General features: G+C 34.5%; 1 protein-coding gene across 1 annotated transcript in view; it reads left to right on the forward strand.

Moving 5' to 3' along the window:
* Positions 1-18,168, forward strand: part of LOC105532500 (ephrin type-A receptor 6-like) — a 467,689-nt gene extending 449,521 nt beyond the window's left edge. The window contains exon 5 of the mRNA XM_011970678.1: positions 17,428-18,168. Within this exon, the coding sequence (XP_011826068.1) occupies positions 17,428-17,801 (374 nt within the window). The 3' untranslated portion in view covers positions 17,802-18,168. The remainder of the gene's footprint in view (positions 1-17,427) is intronic.
* Positions 18,169-22,575: the final 4,407 nt, after the last annotated feature.

Below are 22,575 nucleotides of genomic sequence, written 5' to 3' on the forward strand. Positions count from 1 at the left end.
AAGAGTGTGTTTACTCCTCAAAATTCATTTTGATTCATGATGTACAAATGCCAGCACTGGTTTGAGGCCCTACAAGTTTTCCTTATCCATAATCTGTCCTTAGGAAATTATAGCAGTTGAAGGCTGCATGAGAAGTTGTGAACAAAACTTCTGTTCTTTGCTTCAACCCTTGACCATTTTAAAGCACATCAATTTAGGACCATATAGTTAATGTGTGAGGGAGATTCCAGAGGAAACTTTAAAAGTCATTGTGTTATTGTTATGTAGAAAAGTTCAAGTTTCCTTGACATTTATCTTTAAAGGCAGGTATTTTTGAGTTTTTCCACATTTCACCTCTTACTTTCTCTCCAGTATTTTTAGTTAGAAGCAATGGAATGTTAAATCTAAATGTGAAGGTCATTTTAATGTATACACCAATAATTTTAAATGAATTGTATTCTTCTATTATTAAAATATTGTAAAATATTCGTACATTAAAAAATAGAAGTGAATATATTAATATATTGCTAAACTATACAAAAGTAAAATATCACCCCTTAGATTGTTTTAAAATCTTGTTAAATATGTTAACATAAAAACACGACATATAAATGTAGAAAAAGGTAGAGGAGACTTTTTTTTTTTTTAGAGACAGACTTTTGTTCTTGTAGTCCAGGCTGGAGTGCAGTGGCATGATCCCGTCTCACTGCAGCCTCTGCCTCCTGGGTTCAAGCGATTCTCCTGCCTCAGCCTCCTGAGTAGCTGGGACTACAGGCATATGCCACCACGCTAATTTTCGTATTTTTAGTAGAGATGGGGTTTCACCATGTTGGCCAGGCTGGTCTCGAACTCCGGACCTCAGGTGATCTACCTGCCTGGGCCTCCCAAAGTGTTGGGATTACAGGCATGAGTCACTGCCCCTGGCCGAAACTATTTTTTATAAAGAGTTACAGCTTGCAAGGTGGCCATCCTGCAGGCTGGGAAACGTAGCCTCTGACCAAGACATGCACTTTGAGGGTGGTAAGAATGACAGGGATTTATGCTGAATGAGGTGGTCAAAGACACATATTAAATAAGCTATAGGAGTCATGAAATTTATGAAAGCAGAAACATGCACATGTGCAACTGAACTTCATGCCTCAGCATGGGACTCATGTACAAAAAATGGCCATGTTAGCACAATCCAAGGGTGGAGTTTTCAGCCCTCTGATGTCAAAAGGTGAAGCAGATGACATAGAAACCCTCCCTGAGCATACTCTGGACTGGCCAGAACTACTCCACGGTTGGTGGTCTCTTATCAGGAAGGAATGCTGGTTAGTGGTTATGTCTAAACAGAAAGGGAGGAGCAGCATCAGGTAGTTACTTGATATCAGCAGTGGAGTGGGTCTTTAAAAAGGGCTGGCTTCTGTTTAACCCTTAGGGAAGAAGGATTAATGGCAGTGAAGGAGGGAGGTGTGTCCAGCCTCCCATCTCGTCATCATAGTCGGGATCTCAGTTTTAAGTTTTCTCTGGGGTGAGCTTGGCCATGAGGGCATCTGTTCAGTAGGTTGGGGTATTTAGATTTTATTTAATTTTTATTTTTAAAACAATAGTTTTTGGGGAACAGGTGGTGTTTGGTTTCATGGGGGAAGTTCTTTAGTGGTGATTTCTGAGATTTTGGTGCACCCATCGCTCGAGCAGTGTACACAGTACTCAATGTGTACTCTTTTATCACTCACTACCCTCCCATCCTTCCCCACTCAGTTCCCAAAGTCCATTATATCATTCTTATGTTGTTAGTCCTCATACCTTAGCCACCAGTTATGTGAGAACATGTGATGTTTGGTTTTCCATTCCTGAATTACTTCACTTAGAATAATGGTCTCCAACTCCAGATTGCTGCAAATACCGTTATTTTGTTCCTTTTTATTGCTGAGTAGCATTCTATACACACACACACACACACATATACAATGTAAATGTGATATAAATGTTATATATATATATATATATGTCACATTTTCTTTATCCGCTTATTAGTTGATGGGCATTTGGACTGGTTCCATATTTTTCTGCAGTCGCAAATTGTGGTGCTATAAACATGCATGTGCAAGTGTCAAATAATGACATCTTTTCCTCTGGGTAGATAGATACCCCGTAGTGGGATTGTTGGATCAAGTGGTAGTTCTCCTTTTAGTTCCTTAAGGAATCTCCATACTGTTATCCATGGTGGTTGTACTAGTTTACATTCCCACCAGCAGTATAAATGTTCGCTTTTCACCACATCCACACCAACATTTACGATTCACATCTTAATTATGGCCATTCTTGCAGGAGTAAGGTGGTATTGCATTGTGGTTTTGATTTGCATTTCCTTGATAATTAGTGATATTGAGTATTTTTTTCATGTTTGTTGGCAGTTTGTACATCTTCTTTTGAGAATTGTCTATTCATGTCCTTTGCCCACTTTTTGATGGGATTGTTTGTTTTTCTTCTTGCTGATTTGTTTGAGTTCCTTGTAGATTGAGTTCCTTTGTCGGATGCATAGTTTGCAAATATTTCCTTTCATTGTGTGGGTTGTCTATTAACTCTGCTGATTATTTCTTTTGCTGTTTGAAAGCTTTTTAGTTTAATTAGGTCCTATCTATTTGTCTTTGTTTTTGTTGCATTTGCTTTTGTGTTCTTAGTCATGAACACTTTGCATAAGCCAATGTCGAGAAGAGTTTTTCTGATGTTATCTTCTAGAATTTTTATGGTTTCAGAACTTAGATTTAAGTCTTTGATCTCTATTGATTTGATTTTTGTATAAGGTGAGAGATGAGGATCCAGTCTCGTTCTTCTACGTGTGGCTTGCCAATTGTCCCAGCACCATTTGTTGAATAGGGTGTGCTTTCTCCACTTTATGTTTTTGTTTGCTTTTATTTTTATTTATCAGTTGCGTACGTCAGATATTAAGGTGAACATTTGCCCTTCCTGGTGATGAATTAGTACCAAAATTTTGCTTATTTTATTTACTTCCATAGAATCAAAACTAGACTTATGTAATGTCACATATTTCCTAGAGGCATTTCTTAGAGATGTCCCAATTTTTTAAACTTAACAAATGCAGTTCATAGATTTGTCTGTATGACTATAGACTTCCTTATAAAATATTTTTATGGAACACATTTAATAAAGATGTAATACATTCATTGTTGCTATTCATTAGTAGATGTAATTTTGGCTTTCTGATTGTAAATGCTAAGTGGCTGCTTTCTTCAGAAAATTACAGCCTGGAAAATTACTACTTAGGTATTTTTTTTTCCCGTGAACATATTTTAAATTTATAAATAGCAAAATAAAACTTCTGAATATAATTTCTCACTTATAGAAAAAAGTTTTTAGCAGACAAATCTTCCTGTTACTATACATGTAATCTTTCTTGCATGGTTACTAAATAGTATTATATATATTATGGACAACATACTACAGCTTAGATAGTTGGTAGTATTTCCAATAGTTACAGTCCTGTCAGGCAAGTATCCCTCAAAACCTATGTAGGAAACTGAATGGCGCTTTTAAGTGATAGAGGAAAATCTCTTTTTATTTTCTTAGGAGGCTATAAGTAGAAAATTGGTAAATTGACGAAATAAGTTCCCATCAGTGGAACCCTTTAGTAAAGTAGTGTACTCAATAATTGAGAAAGCTTAGAGTTATTCAGCATGACAACCTAGTCAAAGGAAAATAAAGATGGGCTACAACAAGGTCTATGAATGTGATAAGCTTGTCAGTCATTTTTGAATCAGATATGTGTATTTTTCCACTTATCATTTTATGTCACTTGAATTTGCTTTCATTTCTAATTTCCCTTTTTAATGCTTTGATATTATAAATTATATTTCAGAAATGCTAGCCTACCTTTTTTATACAAAGTAGAAGCAAAGAAAGGTTTGATTCTGTCATTGGCTGGGCAGAATTTTAGACAGGGAACAGCATGCCATTGTTGCTATAGGGCAGGAAAAATAATTTTCCTTCTACCCTTCATAGTTCTTAGTTGAGACAGACTCCAGTAACAAAAGAGATTAGCAAGAGAAAAGCGAACAGTAATTTACTAACATGTACCTCATGTATACATTGGACATACCTAGGGAATGAGTAAATCTCAAAGAGGTAGCTTTGAGTTTAGGTTAAAATACCATATTCAGCTGCAGCAAAGAAAGAAGAGTTTTGGACAGGGGAGCAGTAATGGGGAGGTAAAATCACAGTAAACCAGGGTAAGATGTATGTTGATTTAAGTCAGTGCCTTCTTCATGGATAAGAGTTTCTGGTGACTTAGTGATCCTTCTATTCCTGAGAAGACAGGGAGATACACTTACAAATGGAGATTTCCTTTGTAGATATAAATTTTCCATAGAAAAGGGTCCTTTCTACTTTGTTTTCTGAGCTTCTACTGTGTCTGCAGTTTTGTCAAATAAATTGACTCAAAATAATCCTTACGCCAAAGGGGCATATTTTTGAGTGGTGTATTCTGGTCTCCTATAGCTGTATTTTAGGGTGGCATATTCTGGTCTTCTCCAGTCATATTTTGGAGGGCATAATTTGATCTCCTACATTGTTACCAGTGATCAAAAGAGAGAACCTCCAAAGAAAAGTGAAATATAGAGCTTTAGTCAAGTTTTCCTAGTCCAGACAGGAAACTTTCTTCTCAATGCTTCTCTCTGCTACTTCTTTAAGAGCTTACTTACTTTGTTTGGCAAAGACTCAGCTTAGTGCTGAGTTCACTATCTTTTAAAGCCAGATTTTCTCAGAGTGAATCTTGGTGATGTAGGAGCAAAGGGAAAGCTAATCTTTCTTTTTTTTTTTTTTTTTAGGGAAAGCTAATCTTTCACCCTCTCCTAATGTTTACTAATATGAACTTACAATAGCCAGATTAATAGGAGAAAAATGCATAGAAATGTATTAATGTGCATAAGCATGGGGGGCATATAAAACATGAGACTTGTAGAAGGTCCAGATGGTGAGGTTTATATACCCTCTTTGCAGGGAAAAGGAAATGGGGCATGTAGACAATGGAGGGATAGTAAGTGATTTTTAGGAGAAATGAGTGTACCCAAGGAACAATGGCCTGGGAGAAAGTTCCTCTGAGTTCTGAGGGAGGTGGTGAAGGACGTGAAGGGTGGAGCTTTAGTGTGAAGAAAAATAGTGTTATTATGCAGGTAAAGTATCTCAGGTAATCCCTAGGAGCTGCTTTCAGAAGAATAGATGAAATGTCTTTCTGGGTTTGGTAATGACTTATAGTCGTTTCTTTTTTCCAGTGGTTAATTTTTCCTGGTTGTTTGACAAGATTCCTAGGGAAGGACTTTTAAGACAATGCATTTCTTCTGGATGAAGTTCCCTTAAACAAAAAAGAAAGAAACTTCAGAGAAATCCCCTATGGGTGCCTTGGGAATGAAAGGGGGTCAGAGAGACAGGCTGGTGGGAAAGGTCAGAGAGAGATTTTGGTTCTGAGGTTTATTTCTGAGGCCTTGCAGTTTCCTCTAATTCAAAGCACTCCACATGCCAAAGGACCATATTTTAGGGTGTGATTTTCTGGACCCCAAAAGCATTTACTAGATATGTAAGGTTGGGCAAAGTATTTAACTTCTCCTAACTCCAGATGTACCATCTGTATTGATAACAACAATACATACCTCCTACTGTTGTCATAATGATTTAAATGAGTTAATATTTGAAAAGTGCTAAAAACAGTACCTTGCACATAACCGGTGCTACATAAATGCTTGTTAAATTAAAAAGAAAGCTGTTCTCTTACAATTCATTTTGAAAGAGTGTCTGGTAAGTTAAAATTCAAACTATTAGAAATTTTATGTTGATGCTATTTTGTCAGGTTCGCAGCTTCTATCATTTGTATTCCTGCAAACTAAAAACAACAGTAATAATAATACACTGAATGCCTAAGACCTTTTCACAAAAGATAGTAAGTCCTGCACCGCTAAGCCTATCATCTGATACTGTTAGCAGTGGCAAATCTAACAGGCTTGCAGCGACTTGATTCCTGCCTCCTCACAGGAAAGAATTTGGCTGAGGGGCATAAGTCAGTATGAGACCAAGTCAAGTTTTAGAACAGGAGTGAAAGTTTATTAAAATGTTTCAGAGCAGGAAGAAAAGAAAGTACACTTGGAATAGGGCCAAGCAGGCACCTTCACAGATCCAGCTGCCTCATTTGGCCCTTTACTTGAGGTTATATACATTGGTATGGTTCCGGGGTTTCTATTTCTTCTCCCCTGATTCTTCCTTTGGGGCTGGCTGTCTTCCGGCACGGTGGCCTGCTGGCGCTCGGGAGGGGCCGCATGCGCAGTGTGTTTACTGAAATTGTGCACATGCTCACTGGAGGCATTTTTTCTTACTGAGTGTTCCTAGGGGAAGGTCATATACCAGTCAAACTGCAATTTTGCGTCTTATGCACATGCTTGAGCCCACTTGCCCAATTCCTGAGATCTTATTGGTAAGCACCTGATCACCAGCTTCAGGTGTTTTCTATCTGTTGGGAGACTGCTGTTGCCTTTCACCAACTGCCGCCAATTATTATTTTCGAAAGATAGTTTAACAGCCACCGGACCATCACCTGGTCTTGCCTGACATTCCTGGGGTGGAGGGCCCTCTCCTCCCCTGTTCATGTCTGCCTACTCTAGCAATATCCGTGAAGTAGTCTGAATCATACTTTGACTAGTACGGAGTGACCCTAGCAGTTATTACAATATATACAAAAAAAAAAAAGCAAGTACCGTAAACTTCAAAACATTGTGTCTTCTAAAACTTAAAAGATGAGATTTTTGGAGAAGAAGTTCAGAAAAATGACAAGTTAAGAGGTTGTTGAACAATTACACTTAAGAGGTTCATGGTAAGTCCAGCAAGATATAGAACTTTTGGGGCCAGGAATTGAATTGAACAAGCAGTCAACCTTTCCTGTTTTTCATTAACCACAAACATTAGCAATATTTTAATAGATATATATTCTCTCCATGCTACGTATTGTATTTCTATGAATTTGCCATTATTTATTTCCTTTATTCTTATGGTGTATTATCTAACGGTTGGAATTTAGATCATCAGTCATTCCCATCACTCTCTGGTGTCTTGGTCAATCTTAACATTTAAAACAGTGCTTTCAGAGAACCTTCTAGGGATTTAAAAGGAAGCATTTTTTGGTTTTAGGGGTAGAGAGAAAAGTAAAATTTTCACGTGTGTGATGAAACCATTTTGAATGTATGATTAAAAAATGAAGAACTGAAATTGTGGAAATGAGTAACCAAAATATTTGGCCAGTAAATTGCCTAATAGGTAAAAATTTCATAGATAGGTATAGGAGGTAATCATATAAATAATAAGATTTTAAGGATGCTAAGAAGCCAAGTTCTTTAGTGCTTTTCTCAAAACAACAACAAACCTAAAACTTTTGTAGTACAACACAGCATGAGATTTTACCATTAAGAGTTTTATAAATTTCTTTGGGTTTATAGAGATGGTGTCTTTTTATTTCATAATCCCAGTTTATTCACATGAAGATTATTATGTGTCTCAAATGGCTACAGTCTAAAGAAAATTATGTCTCACATTCAAAACTAATCCTTCCAGTTGCTGGGGGGTGATCTGATCTTTCAGTTTTCTGTTGGGCCTGGCTGTTCTTGTTTGTCTCTTCTCCTGACTTTTTGTTTCTACTAACTCCTCCCTCAGAACCTATAGTATATATTCAAATTTCTATTATTAAAAAATGCTCCCAGTCCAATTTTTCTCTCCTCTAAAGCAAATACCTTGGAAAAATAGTTGTCATTGACTATGTCTACTTTACTCTATTGCATTTAGATGTTTCCATTCACTCTACTGTAAGTAGATTTTGTTTCTACTACTTCTAATAAACTGCATAAGAAAACTTCACCAATGATCTTCATTGACATTTTGTATTAGAAACATTTTTTGTCCTGTTATTCATGACACTTATCTCTGTTGATCATTCTCTTTCTTGCAACTGCCTGTTCCCTTTTAATCTAAGACATTGCAATCTCCGTTTCATCCTCCTAATTTTCTGATCATTTTGTTTATCACCATTTGTGATTTTTCTTCTTTTGCTCACCTGTTAAATGTTAAATTTTCCCGTGTTCTTTGTGTTGTCCTTTTATCTTTTCATATGTTCTCCTTGTCTCCCATAATTTCAAATGCCGCCTGTAGATAGATAATGCCCATATTTTTATCCATATCTCAGTCTTCTCTCCTGAGGTTCAAAGTCTTCTAGACAACTGATTGTGGGATCTGATGACCTGTGTGTCCTATGGAAACCTGCCCGCATCTCTGACCTTGTATTATAGCATACTCCCCTTGATCACCAAACTCCTGGACTTCAAAGATGCTGAAATTGTTTTCATTGTCAGTGCCAGCAGTTTCCTCTACTTGAATTGCTTTCCCTTTTAGGTCTCCTTCCTTAGGTTTTATTTTTGCTATTCAGGATCAAATACCAGCTTTTGGGACAGGCATTTCCTGACTGTCCCCTCAAAATAAAATTCTTCGCAGTTACTCTTTTTTATGTCATTGTGCTTTCTTTTTTATAGATTATATCATTCTTTGAAAATACTTGGTTTATTTATATACTTGCTTCTGCATTGTCATTCTATCCCCAAGAGACTGCAAGGTACCTGACATATAGTAGACACTAAGAACGTGATGAATGGATAACTAATAATTTCAAGCTCAACCTGTGGTAGCCAATATTATTGATTTCTCCCTCAGACTGCTTATCCAGCCTCGCTTTTGTTTCTGTGTCCTGATGAATCCTCATCAATCCATCCATCCAAGCCATGAAGCTTAAGTCGTAACCCCTACCGCTGACCTCGAAATAGCCTTTTGGGTCTACTTTTTCGCATTTCTTCTATCCATTCCATGTAAATTCCTGGTCTTAACCTTTTAGTTAAGACCCTCAACTTTCCTTTGGGTTAATTTAATAATCTCCTAGCAAGTCTCCTTCCTTTAGTCTTCCATCCTTCCTAAATATCTTCCAAATTATTGGAAAGTATTATTTCTGAAAGAAGAACAATAACAATGAAAAACTTTTATCATATCCCCACTGCTGCTTATAGCCTTTCACATCTACAACCCTTCTTTGACAAAATTATAAGTCAATCTAAGGACATCCAAGGTCCAGACTTGGTCTGTGTCTCCCTAACCAACTTTAACTTTACCAGGATTTATCAAACGGTCTGGATCTTAATCCAGTTATTCCAGTTATTCCAGCTACATACCTGCAGGTTTGGGCTTCCTTGTTCTTCTTTTTGTTGTTGTCGTTGTTGTTTTCTTTTTAAAAATTCATTGTGTTTCTTTTGCATAAACTGAAAAATATATTTTAAAAATTAGGAATAAGAAATTTAAAAAGAAATGCTGAATGTTTTATCTAATATTTTGATCTATTTCATATCCTCTTAACTTACTTTCTCAGGTGACTCATTCATGTATGCTCTGTACTTTAAAGAATGAGCTGTGGAGGACACTCCACACTATCAGTTCTTGATCAGTTAGGGCTGCCTCTGGTTGCCATTTGGAGTACAGGAGATCCTGCTATCTGCCAAGAAGTCTATCAGAATAACTGTCCGAGGCTTTTCCAGGCCAAAAGGGAAAAGTAGTCACTGAGGTTGGAGAAAAAAAGTAGGCAAATAAAAGTTATTTTAAAAGTACTTGTCAAGTAGAAAACACAGAGTAGGAGACGATGGAGAGGAATGAAGTAAGAGTCTAATAGGTGGCTGAGTGACATGTTAGAAAAAGCAAAATCCCATGGTCTTAGCACTTTTACTTTGATGGTTTTCATGTATTTAAATCAATAGAGAAGTTGTCTTTTAAAGCTGTTGAACAGGCGCTGGCAGATTAACACATTTAACAAACATTTATGTTACCTGCTTAGAAAAGTTCAAACATAAAATGTAAGTCATACACATGGGTAATTCTAATGCATACCCTTAGGATTTTGTTTTGTGTTGTTTTGATCATCTAAATATGCAATCAAACAATACCTACAAGTGAAAACATTTTGCTACAACATCCTTCTTAATACACAGGCAAATATCAAGTCTTTGTATTTGATATACAGTGACAATGATTGGGAAGAAAGCATAAAACTTGAATTTACATTTGCTCTAAGGCTAACGGTGTAAAGCATGGTTTCTTTAGTGCTGGAATAATTGGCCACTTGAGAAAATTATTATTCTCTCACTCTTACTCTGCGTAGAGCAAATAGTGGCTGAGATGTAGTTGGAGAAGCATTCTTTCCTCTTTTCAGCTGCTCTAGCCACATCCCTCCTGGGGATGCTCAGGATGCTGACAATCCAAGTATCCCTATTCTGCTGGTTATCTCTTCTTCCCCCGCCATCTCTTTATTTTTTTTTCTCTTTTTCTTGAATGTAAGTTTTGCATGAAGAAAACCATTTTGGCCCCCTCGCTTTTCCATCTCACAACTGAAATGCAAAAGTACAGCTGATTGTTTAGGTGACTCATTGTACAGACAATGTAGCATTCACAATTTTACAGAGCCTAGAAAGGGAGAAATTGCAATGATAGTTTTTTTTTTTAAACCTCAAGCAAGCTGTTATATTTTAGACTTGACTTATAAAAATTACTTATTCACTTCGTATATTGCAGTGCTGTATTTTTAAAATTAAAATGACCCTTACACTACTGAATAGACACCTATATGTAATGAATGCCCATTTCCCTAATTATAGATTAATGATAGATATCACTCGAGTTTGATGGAGTTACCTAAACACATATACTTTAATTTATATTTCAGCAGAGCTTCTTTTATCAAATAATCTGGGAGAGTTTTCTCTATAAGAATTACTAAGTGGCCATTCTGCCGATATTGGAGAATCGAGTTACCACTTGTTGCCAGTGTGACTTTATTCCTGACCTCTGCAGTTGAAACTCAGAAAGAATTGTCGCACTCAATATCATCTGTTTGTACAAAACAGATCATTACAAAGAAATCATTCATAATTTGAAACAGAACATCCATAATTATTGCTACAATGTTATGCATTTTGAGGAAAGTTTATTAATTTGCTTAAATTTATGCATTCATTGTTTTGCTTTTCCCTCTGAAATTATGACAGTGCTTGGACTCTTCATATTTCTCTTTCCATTTCTAATGGATGCTTGTCTAAAGGTAATTGACTCAAACATGAAAAAGGCCATATGTCAGTACACATGATTTTTTCTATGGTATTAGGGAAGCTGGATAAAGTTTAACTAAAAAAATCTAAGGCCAGGTCCTCATTATTTTATTTATATTTAAGTGCTCTTTTTCTCATTCATGTGATTATGCTTACTTTAACTATTGATCTGCATATTTATAATGCATTTCTGTAATTATTACAATTAGTTATTCTATGGACTAATTGACGTTTTCTTCCTGCATTGATAAGGATAGTTGATAGTTACCATTTTGGAAATTTCCCAAGCTAAAATTATGTACATGCTCTATGGCATAGAAACTTGAAGATGCAAGTGCTTACTTTTCACGTTTTCAAGTGTCTAGAGAACTGTATTTTGAGAAATTTTTACTCTCTCCTAATGGGTAAAGAGATGGTGGCACCTTATTCTCTTATGGCTCTTTATTAGTTAATCTCAGTTTTCGTAATATAAACATTCCCGTCTACTTCAAATAATTTTCATGTAATATAGATCTGTTCTTACTAGCACTGGGCTCTTATGAAAATTATAACCTTGAATTATCTGCTTTACAATACTTGTCAAAATTTGTACTGTGTGAAATATAATTCTTAGAGAATTGCACAAAACCATGCATTGCATTCATTTCTTTGGTTAAGGCATGTTACCTTAAGTTCAAGCTAGATTAGCAGACTTGTGCCTATGAAAACAAATACTTCAGTGTAATATATGCATTATTTGCTAAGTGTCAATCATATCTTCTATAAAATCGGGATATTAATAACCATTTTACAGGGTTATTGTGATGATTGAGTGAAACAAATTATGTGAAATATTAAGTACACCCTTTACAGTTAGCTATATATTTTTCAGTACATGCTTACCAGGTATAAACGTGATCAGCTCTGACAGAGGGTAGCAAGGAGTTGTCACAAAGTAGGTAACAACTAAATCAGAATACGAAAGCTGAGTAGGAATTTTTCAGAGAGCAAAAGCAGGTAAAGGCAATTCAGGAGCAGTATGTACAAAGGCATTGAGATGCAGCAAAAGGGAGCAAGAGGCTAAAGAATGGATGGGGGCGTGGTATGAAGACACAGACAAAGCTGAGAAGTTTAGGTTTTATTCTGGAAATGAATGGTATTTGGTCTATTAGATTTTTTGTTTGTTTGTTTTCTTTAAGTATTAATTTTAAAAATAAAATAAATTCTAAAAGTTATCTAACTCCTGATTGATGGGACTATGCAAACATTAATACATAACAAGTTTTGTTTTAGGCATCAATTTAATTACTGAAAGTAGGTGCAATCATATCAAAGATAATCAGAAGCAATCCATTTTGCTATATGGAATGCAAAAGATTTGAAGTGTGCATACTCCTGAATTTTGAGTAATATTTACTTTGAAAACTTAAGTTTCAGTAACTCTTCTGTATATAAAATTATTTACACACTCTAAGAGCATTATTTAAGGGAGTCTTTTATAGGAAGGCAATAATCAGTTACTAATTTGTATGTTTTGAAAATGTGTATTTGACAATACTTTGAAAACAAAAAATTGTATAAAAATACAGTGGACCCTTGAACAACATGGAGGTTAGGGGCACCAACCCACTCCCCACTTGCCGTTGCAAACCTGCATCTAACTTTTGTCTCACCCCGAACTTAACTACTAATAGTCTACTGTTGACCAGAAAGTGTAATGAGAATATAAACAGTTGATTAATACATTTTATATGTTATATATATTATATATTGTATTATTTCAATAAAGTAAGCAAGAGAAAAGAAAATGTTATTAAGAAAATAAAGGAAGATAAAGTGTATTTACTATTTATTAAGTGAAAGTGGATCATGATGAAGGTCTTCGCCCTCATTGTCTTCAGGTTGAGTAAGCTGAGGAGGAGGGGAGGAAGAAGGGCTTGCTCTTTCTGTCTCTGGGGTGGCAGAGGCAGAAAAAGTGGAGGAGGTGAAAGGAGAGGCAGGAGAAGCAGGCACACTTGGTTTAACTTTTATTGAAAAACATTCTACAATATGAGTAGAGCCATGCAGTTCAAAATCCATGTTGTTCAAGGGTCAACTGTACGTTTTCATATTTGTTTGTCAGATTTTCTATCTATAGGCTGAATATGACATAATAGAGTTTTAAAAAATCTAAACAGATAAATACTAGGTGTCATTCTACCACTAATGAACTGCATAACCTTAATGTAATTATTGTCCTTTTCTGAACCTCATTTCTTCTTCTGAATATACTGATATGGTTCCTTCGTGTGCTGAGGTTGGAGCTCCAATTTTGTGATTGCCATTCATTTCCAAATAGAAAATATTTAATAAGCAAAACCTATAGATAGAGAAAGAAGTGATTTAGAGAAAGAGAATATGAAATTCTATTTACAGATGCTCCTATTAAATACATTTTTTAAAGATTATATAGGATGGAGATTAGATTAACAATATGGATGTAGATTAAAGATAAAAGGAATAGTGAAGATACAGAGGATGAAATGACTTTTAGAGTTTAAAATTTTGTATATATATATAGAGAGAGCTGACAACTTATATTTTCAGTGCAATATTAATGCCTGGGGATATGCTTTTTCATCTCTACCTATTTACTTATTTTTCTGTAGTTAATTCTGCAGCCTCACTGATACGTAAAAGCATTTACCTAAGCATCTTTAAATGGTTCAATGTGTTCTTTTAATCTTGTCCTTGACCCAGATTAGCATAGAACTATTTTTCTCTCATTTGTAAACTAAGAAATATGAATACATTTGTTTTCTGTTAATAAACCATACTACTACATTCTTGGCAGTCATTAAATTAACAGAGGTAGTAACTTAAGAACTGATTAAATATAGCTTAATAGGCAATTGTCTTTCATGACTTGGTATCTTCAGATATTTCGGTGAAATTTTTATTATTCTTAAGATTTTAAAAAGTACCTCTGCAAACTATAACTAGGTATTGACTTAATTGGTAAACAGTCACTCTTCAGCCCATATGAAAAATCCCGCTGTTTGTTTATGGGTTTAACATATTTTTATGATTATAAATGTGAAACATAAATCTCTACCGGTTGACCCTTCAGCTTGTTCTTCTTCTGTGTCAGCCTTTATTTAAGTGTGTTCTGCAGAATGCTAGTATTCCTCTAGATGCTCCTTGGAAAAATAAGATTCTATGAACAAATTTTTGGGAAATGTTGGATTCAACAAAGTGAAGCAAATAGGGTTAATTTTGTTTCAGCATCAGTCCACCAAGAGTCTTATTTGAGCAACAAACTGATTTTTGTGTGATATTTCGTGGGACTAGAAGTATTGCATAGGACATATTTTGAGAAACACAGTTATGTTTAAAAACAATTTATATTAACAACTTAAATGAAATAAAACAAAACAAAAATCATAACACACCTGGCCTCTGCTACTCTAAGGGGAAAATTGGGACCTACCGGGACAGATGTTTTTCTGGTAAGGGAGCGACAGCCTTGCTATAAGCATCTCATGAGTTTTACTGGTAGAACAGTGTTCCTTTATTCTTTAAAATTATAAAGTAGAAATTCAAATTGAAGCAAAAGAAAAGTGTTTCCTAGTTAAAAAAAAACTAGTGGAAAAATTGTACAATTTAGGTAGTTTATTATATGATGGACTTGAAAAACAGCTAGTTTCCAATGAGAATAATAATTGCCTTTTTCTTATGAAGTTAGTCTGCAGGGTGAGGACTGGAGATTGCTTTCTTTCTATGTGAATTACTTGTTTCTTTTAAAGAAATAAAATCTACATAAGTAAATACCTGAGAGTTTTCAATACAGATGTCTCCAAAAGTGTTATTGTTGCCACGTTATTTTTTAAATGTGTCACATAATGTTTGTATAATTTATAAATGATAACAAAGCAATCAGGCCACATTCATAAAAGCCCAGTGACACGTAATTTAGTTGAATCCGAGGATTAGAATTAATTGTCTCTCTTTGTTCCAAGTTCTAAATCTTAGTAAATGATTCACTGCATATCATTACAGCTTAATATTTGCATGAAATCACAGTTTAGCTGGCATAATTTAACAGCAATTAAAAAGCTATTTAATCATCATGCAAATTGGTATGAGGACCCTTGAGTAAGAAGGGTGTCAGCCTTCTTTTTTTTTTTTTTTAAGTATCTCCAGGCGGACAGTTTTATACTTGTAGACACCCATAACATAATTGATAACATTCTTCCTAGAATGAAAATATAAGTGAATAATAATTCATGTTTTCCATTATAAGTAAAAGACCAACAACATGAATATGTCATTCTGTAAGAAAACATTATTATAATAATGAATCTTTATCTCTTAGACATAAGTCTAGGTTGGAGGTAAAAAGTTACATTTATCCCTGTTCTCTAGTGTATAATCCCCTTCATGTTTGCCTTTCTGAAGGTAGACATTTCTGTAAACCCTATGGAACATGAAATGGCATAAAGCAAGGCACCCAGCAACCTTTCAGAAAAATGATTCATTGCATTTCTAGGTGATATACCTATAGGTAGCTGAGGTCCCTTCCTATGGTACATAGAAAACTATCCAGACTTATTCCAATGAGCCTAGCAGTCTTGCACTATCTAGCCTCTTCCTGTTCCTTAAAACTTACTTCATGCATTCTCCCTCTGCAGTCTAGCCACAGTGACTTTCTGCCAGTTCCATGGTTATTTCAAGATCTTTCTGAATAAGAATGGCATACTTTCTTTTCCTAATATTTTTCTCACCCCTCTGCATATTCTCCTCACCACCTCCATGAGGCTTTCTCAGAATGTTACCTAAAACAGGGATTCCCTTGATTGCTTTTATTTCAACACCTGTCCTTCTAATTTTTGTAATTGCACATATTATGATTTGAATTTTAGTCATCTGTTTACATATATCTAGTCACTCCACTAAAATGTAAATAACAAGAAAGAAGGAATAATGTCTAACATGTCTTATCTCTGTAAGCCCAAGATCTAGTACAGTATCTGCCACATAGTAGACACTAAATAAAATATTTCATGAATGAATGGCCATAGCTTGAAATCCAAAAGGAGCCTATATCAAAACTTGAATTTCTTTCTCAGAGGGAATGTTAGGGAGACATTCCTTTCCACTCTCTAAGTAGATTTTCTTGGTAACAAAAATTAGAGAATTGGTTTAGATTTTTTAAAAATGAAGCCCTCTAAAATGTGGCGTGAATGTTGTTTCCCCAGAAATTTATACAATATATTATTTTTCTAAATATCTCTCATAAGTATAGCCTCTCACAGCATATGGATTCTGTGGTTTTTCATATATAGTACTTAGCGCAGTGTTTGGCACCTAGAAGACATTATAAAACTGAGGCTTGAAGGACTCAGATAAGTATATAGGATTATTCACACAATTTTAAGGAAAGACTGGAACAATTAAAGGCTATCAAGCACTCTATGCAGTGTGATCTTTGTGGTAAATAATAAGAAGATGCTCATCCCCTCCTTAGGACTGACTTGGTTTTCTAGGTCTTTATGACAAATAGGAGAATGTTGTGGGTCTCTTTTAGGGCCATGCTTAGTTTAAAGGACACACTTACTTGTGTTTAGTAAACTTAATCTAAATGAAAGTCTTGCCATCATTTCTTGTCCATGACCCCTTTTTAGCCCTTTCATATAATGCTTTTATCCCATCAAATTGACAAGGACTTAATAAAAGGTTTTTTGTTGCCTTCAATTTTCATTTCTTTTTCCCTTTTTCCAAATCATCTGTTCACCCTAATTTTATGTTCATTTAATCTCAACCTTTGGAAAATGGATTTTTAGTGATTTTCAGAAGCGATGAATGGGGATTTTATCTACATACCAATTATAGAATGAAGACTGAAAAACTTACCACAATGTGTTTTGTATCTGTATATTACTATTTTTTTTCAAATTTAAAAAATGGTAATATAACTAATAAAATGTAATTAAAGCTATCACATAATTTAAAATAATTTTATGTATTTTCAGTCAAGTTTAAAAAGGCTAATTACCATATGTTTTACAGATATCCTGATTTTTATGTTAAATATTGAAATTCATGCTCCCAAAATTTAGGATATAGATCTTCACTCCTCAAGACTCCTTCCTTACTAGAACCAATGAGCTATTTTAACCATGTGATCATTATAGATCCCATTAGAAAAAGAGTTCAAACTAACATAAAAGAGAAACAAGTGTTTATTGATGAAGTTTTCATTTTAACACCATAATTCATTGTCCTATACATGTACATTTGTTTTTTAATTGCTTTTCTCTAGGGCCACCTTCAGCTCCTAGGAATGTGGTTTTTAACATCAATGAAACAGCCCTTATTTTGGAATGGAGCCCACCAAGTGACACAGGAGGGAGAAAAGATCTCACATACAGTGTAATCTGTAAGAAATGTGGCTTAGACACCAGCCAGTGTGAGGACTGTGGTGGAGGACTCCGCTTCATCCCAAGACATACAGGCCTGATCAACAATTCCGTGATAGTACTTGACTTTGTGTCTCACGTGAATTACACCTTTGAAATAGAAGCAATGAATGGAGTTTCTGAGTTGAGTTTTTCTCCCAAGCCATTCACAGCTATTACAGTGACCACGGATCAAGATGGTAAGTCCCACTGCTGTTCTCTCAAAACAGACCCATAATTTCTTTTGATGCATAATATCCCTCGTGGGCCTATATTTACTGCAGGTGCAATGAAGTCATATACATTATACACTGCAGAGGTAACGCACTGGTTGTTGTTCTTGTTCTTTCCTAAAATTCAGAAAGATATTTTTATGTTACTTCTCAGTAGTATGAATAATAAGATGAAATACTTCCCTCAATGTTTATGTACTCATGTATTTTTTATAATCATATAACAATATATCTTAATGAGTAAGTCCATATTACTTACCAATAGAAGTCAGAAATCAATAAAATGTTATGAAGTGAATTGAATTTCAATTGCCCCACTTATGCTGCCATCCTTTTTTCATGTCAAATAAAGCAAATAGTAAGAATTTTTTAAATTATAATTCATGTCTATATTATGAAAGCATTCCAGCCAGTATATTTAATTGTGATCCACTCTAAGTAGCAGACAAATTTAGAAATGTGTTCAAATGTCATCATCTATGGGGGTTTGTGAAAAGTAGTTAAACTGTTCAGAACTCTGATGAATTCAGCTAAATGTTCTCTTTATAACATCATAGATGTTTACTATAATATAGTCAGGTGCAAACACTCCTATTATTTTTACAAGTATATGCTCTCTTTAATTCCTTCATAACATCATTATATTGCATACCAGGAAACAGGAAAAGCTTCAGAGATTTTTATAAACTCCTTTTGAGAAGTGTTCATAAATTATATGGGCACACAAGTTATTGCCTTATGGTAGAAAATATTGTAAATGAACACATATATGAGAAAAATTTATAAAGATAAAACTATTCTTATACACTGCATTTGTCTGCTAAGGTAGCCATAACAAATAAGACAGGCTGTGTGGCTTAAGCAACAGACAATTTATTTTCTCATAGCTTTGCAGGCTAGAAGAATCAAGTTGTCAGCATTGTTGATTTCATTCTGAGGCCTGTGTCCTTGGTTTGTAGGTAGCCATCTTTTCCCTTGTTTTCACAAGGTCAGGTCTGTCCTCTTTATCTCTAATCTCCTAATCGTCTCTTCTTATAAGGACATTAGTCATATTGAATTAGGACCCACTCATATGATCTCATTTTACCTTAATTACTCTTTAAAGACCCCATTTCTAAATGCAATCTCATTCTGAGGTCCTAGGTGTTGTGACTTCAACATATGAATATGTAGAAAGACAATTCAGCATAATATACACAAAGGCAGCATATGGTGATATTTAAAATAAAATACATTGATTTGAATGTGTTGGAATAATACTCAGCAATAAAAATGAACAAAGTATTGATACACACAACTTGAATAAACCTCAATGGCACTATGCAGAGTGAAAAGCCTATTTCAAAAGGATGCATTCTGTATGATTCCACTCATATAATATTCTTGATATAATGTAATTATAGATATGGAAAACAGGTTAGTGGTTGTCAGGGCTTAGAGATTTGTAGGAGGGCAGTGTGGCTAAGAAGTGGTAGATGGAGGGAGGACTGTGATGATAGTTGTATATCTTGATTATGGTGATAGTTACCTGACGCTACATATGTGATAAATTGACATGTATATGATAATGTCATGTGCACACACACACAGACACACACACACAAGTCCTGTGGATTGGACCAATGTCAATTTCCTAGTGTTCCCAGATATTATACATAAATTCACTTTGCTGATAATCTTAAGAAATGCCTCTAATAAATAAAGCAAAGCTATATAATATTGTACAGTAATAGTCTTTGTATTTACTATGTAATTTTCCTCTTCATTTAGCAAATAGCTCCACATCATAGAGTTTGCTTTATGGTTATTCAAAATAGAATTCCTATTCTCTTTTGTTTTCCTCTTTCCTTTCATATCAACAAAATCTTGTCAAATATACCTTCAACATAAAATAGATGAGAGTTTTCTGTTCCTCTCTGCTTTAGCAGATGATATCTAAGGTTTTTATTGCTGCAGCCTTATCAAAAAATACAATCTAGTACAACAATTTTTAGCTATAGGGAAAAAAATTTAATTTCTGGACAAAACCAATATGTCACTTTAAATGAAGTAAATATGCTTACATAATTTCATACATACAGCAGCCTTTCATTCTAGGATTACAAAAGAGTATATTTAGTTCACATCTCTGCTTATCAAAAGGATAAAATGTAAGTCGTGTTTCACTTTTAAAATGGGATAGTTCATTAAAAGTGTGTTGCTTATGGAAAAAAGATACATATCAAACATAAAATAAGAGATGGTACACATATATTGAAACGATATATTCTGGAAGGATAATATCATTAAGCAATTTGTTCCAATAATTTATCTTTGTTGAATATTAAGAAAAGATTATTGTTAATTTAATTTGATTTTGTGTTACATATAAATATTAAAATAATCAAAGTATATTTCTATTTTATTTGAAAGTACATAAAGGTCCTAAACCAACCAAAATATTGTCACATATATACTAATAAAATATTATGACCAGACTTAAATATTAGCATCTGCTTCCATGTCATAATTTTGAGAGATACCAAGAAGGCCCCCTCTTCTTGTGCCTGAAATTCTCAAGTTAGAGAATCACATCTGTGACAATGCAGATACTCCAGGTAAGGGTAGTGTTATGAACCAATTCAGTCTGTGGATCTATCAGATATCCTTTCCATATCCAAAGGAGTCAGAGTGTAGTGTTGAATTTAAAAAGAATTTATAGAAACTTAATGTTTCAGAACAAACTTCAAACTGATGCCATTTTGTTCCAGATTTAAATGAAATAATTGTATTGCTTCAAATACAGGAAATAATTTGCCATCACTCCACTTGGAGTTTCTTTGGGAATTCTCTTTTAACTGATTTAAGAGTCAATTGCAAAGATTATCTGATAACACATTACCATTTCATTGGACTGAGAGGACAAGAGTAAAATAGTTTACCTTCTCTATAGGTTACATATTGTTTTTATACAAAAACGCAAAAGTGATAAGTGTTATTCATAAACTTTCAATTTATTTAACATATTTTTAGTGTATTCCTTGTGTATGATAGTGAGCCCTTACGTACTTTAAAGTCTGGTGGGAGGCAGTTAATAAGCTGGTAATTTCACAAATATGTAGTTAGTACTCTAGTAGGTACTGCTAAGGAGAAGCCTAGGGTGCTCTGAAAGCATATATTCTCCACATCTGGAGGATAAGTTGGGGGGAGCCATCTTACTGAGGAAGTAACGTTTAAATTAAGTTCTGTTCTGAGGGATGAATAGAAAGTGATTAAATAAAATGAGGCTGGAATAAGGGAAATAATTCTGAGTAGAAGGAACCAAGCAAAAGTTGGATAATGGAGGAATTAGAGGCTGATCATATATAAGATAGCGTGTCATAGAAGTACAGCAGGATTTGGGGAAGGAGCTAAAGAGTTCATCTAAAATTTGGAAAAATTAATGGGTATCTGCAAATAGCTGAAACAAGTTAAAGAATCAGCCACCTGTCCGAAGATGCTGGAATCTTTCCAGGGCCACAAATAGGGAAAAGAAGTCAGACTAATAACATTGCTCTTGAGGTCATACTTACATGAGTATGGAAAAAATATTAGAGACCAAAAAATATAGACAGTTATATTAATTATTTTATCCTCCTCTTACGTGTGCATATTGTGGAACATGAAGATAGAGATGAAATAAATTGGCCTTGGTTTGCCTTTTCTATCATGTAGTTGACTATACATTTTTTTTTCTCATATTTAAGAAATACTAAGAAAACCACATTAAACAAATCTGCCTTAATTGTTTGCTCTGTTTATAATTAAACAAATGTAAAAAAAAGTTTGAAATCACTTAGAACCACTTAGATGTAGTTAGGAGAAACATTCCTTGATTATTCTAAGTCTAGTTTGATAAGTAAGATTATAGAGTTAAAACTATGACTTTCATAATAAGGAATCTTTGCAATACATCTTAATTAACTGACTTCTGCAGTTCCTAAGATCTATATTTGCAACCTTCTGTTTTCATAGCTTATGTAAATGGTCTTGAAAGGTGTTTCATTTAGAGAGCAAAACAAGAAAGCAACATGCAGAAGACATTTGATTTTAATCTTCAGTGGATGATAGGAAAACGAAGGTGTGTAGTTCAGTAAAAAGTAATTATTCAGGTTTTAGACAGTAGAGGAAAACGTTAATCATGGATAGTCAACCCGAAACAAATTGTGTTTGTAGATATCCTGACATGTGCAAAAACCTTTAGGGACCATGTTCAAAGTGAAAGACATGGTAAATTACAAACCAATTCTGCTGATATTTGCTAAAGGGTCTTTAAAGCAATTATTGTTAGAACCAAGTTGTCCAATCCATTGGCATCTTAAAAAATACACTCAGCACTCCTATCTCTGCCCTTGAGTGACCATTCTGTATAGGCCTGCCTTAGGCTTACATTGTGATTGCAGATTTCATGTATATGCTGTAGCAGGAATAACTAATTAAACCGACACTGAAAATATGTTTAAATCAACAGAAGTCTCTATATATGTATAAACTTGAGATGTCTATTTGGTTTACAGTTCACTGGATTTTGGAAACACAGTCTATCTCAAATGCCAAACTGTCACATGTTGCTGGAGAAAGTAATTAGGGATAGTGTAAACATTCTTCATCTTTATATTTGCATTTTTAATGTATTTTATCTTTGAACATCTCTCACAGTCCTCACTGTGTTTTCAAAAATGCTCACAGCAAATATTCTTTTGTTAAAATTTTTTTTTAAACATTCTTTTTAAAAAAAATTGGATATGCAATTCTATCCAA

The sequence above is a fragment of the Mandrillus leucophaeus genome, unplaced genomic scaffold (genome assembly GCF_000951045.1).
Source record: "Mandrillus leucophaeus isolate KB7577 unplaced genomic scaffold, Mleu.le_1.0 Scaffold963, whole genome shotgun sequence".
In the NCBI taxonomy this organism is placed as follows: Eukaryota; Metazoa; Chordata; class Mammalia; order Primates; family Cercopithecidae; genus Mandrillus; species Mandrillus leucophaeus.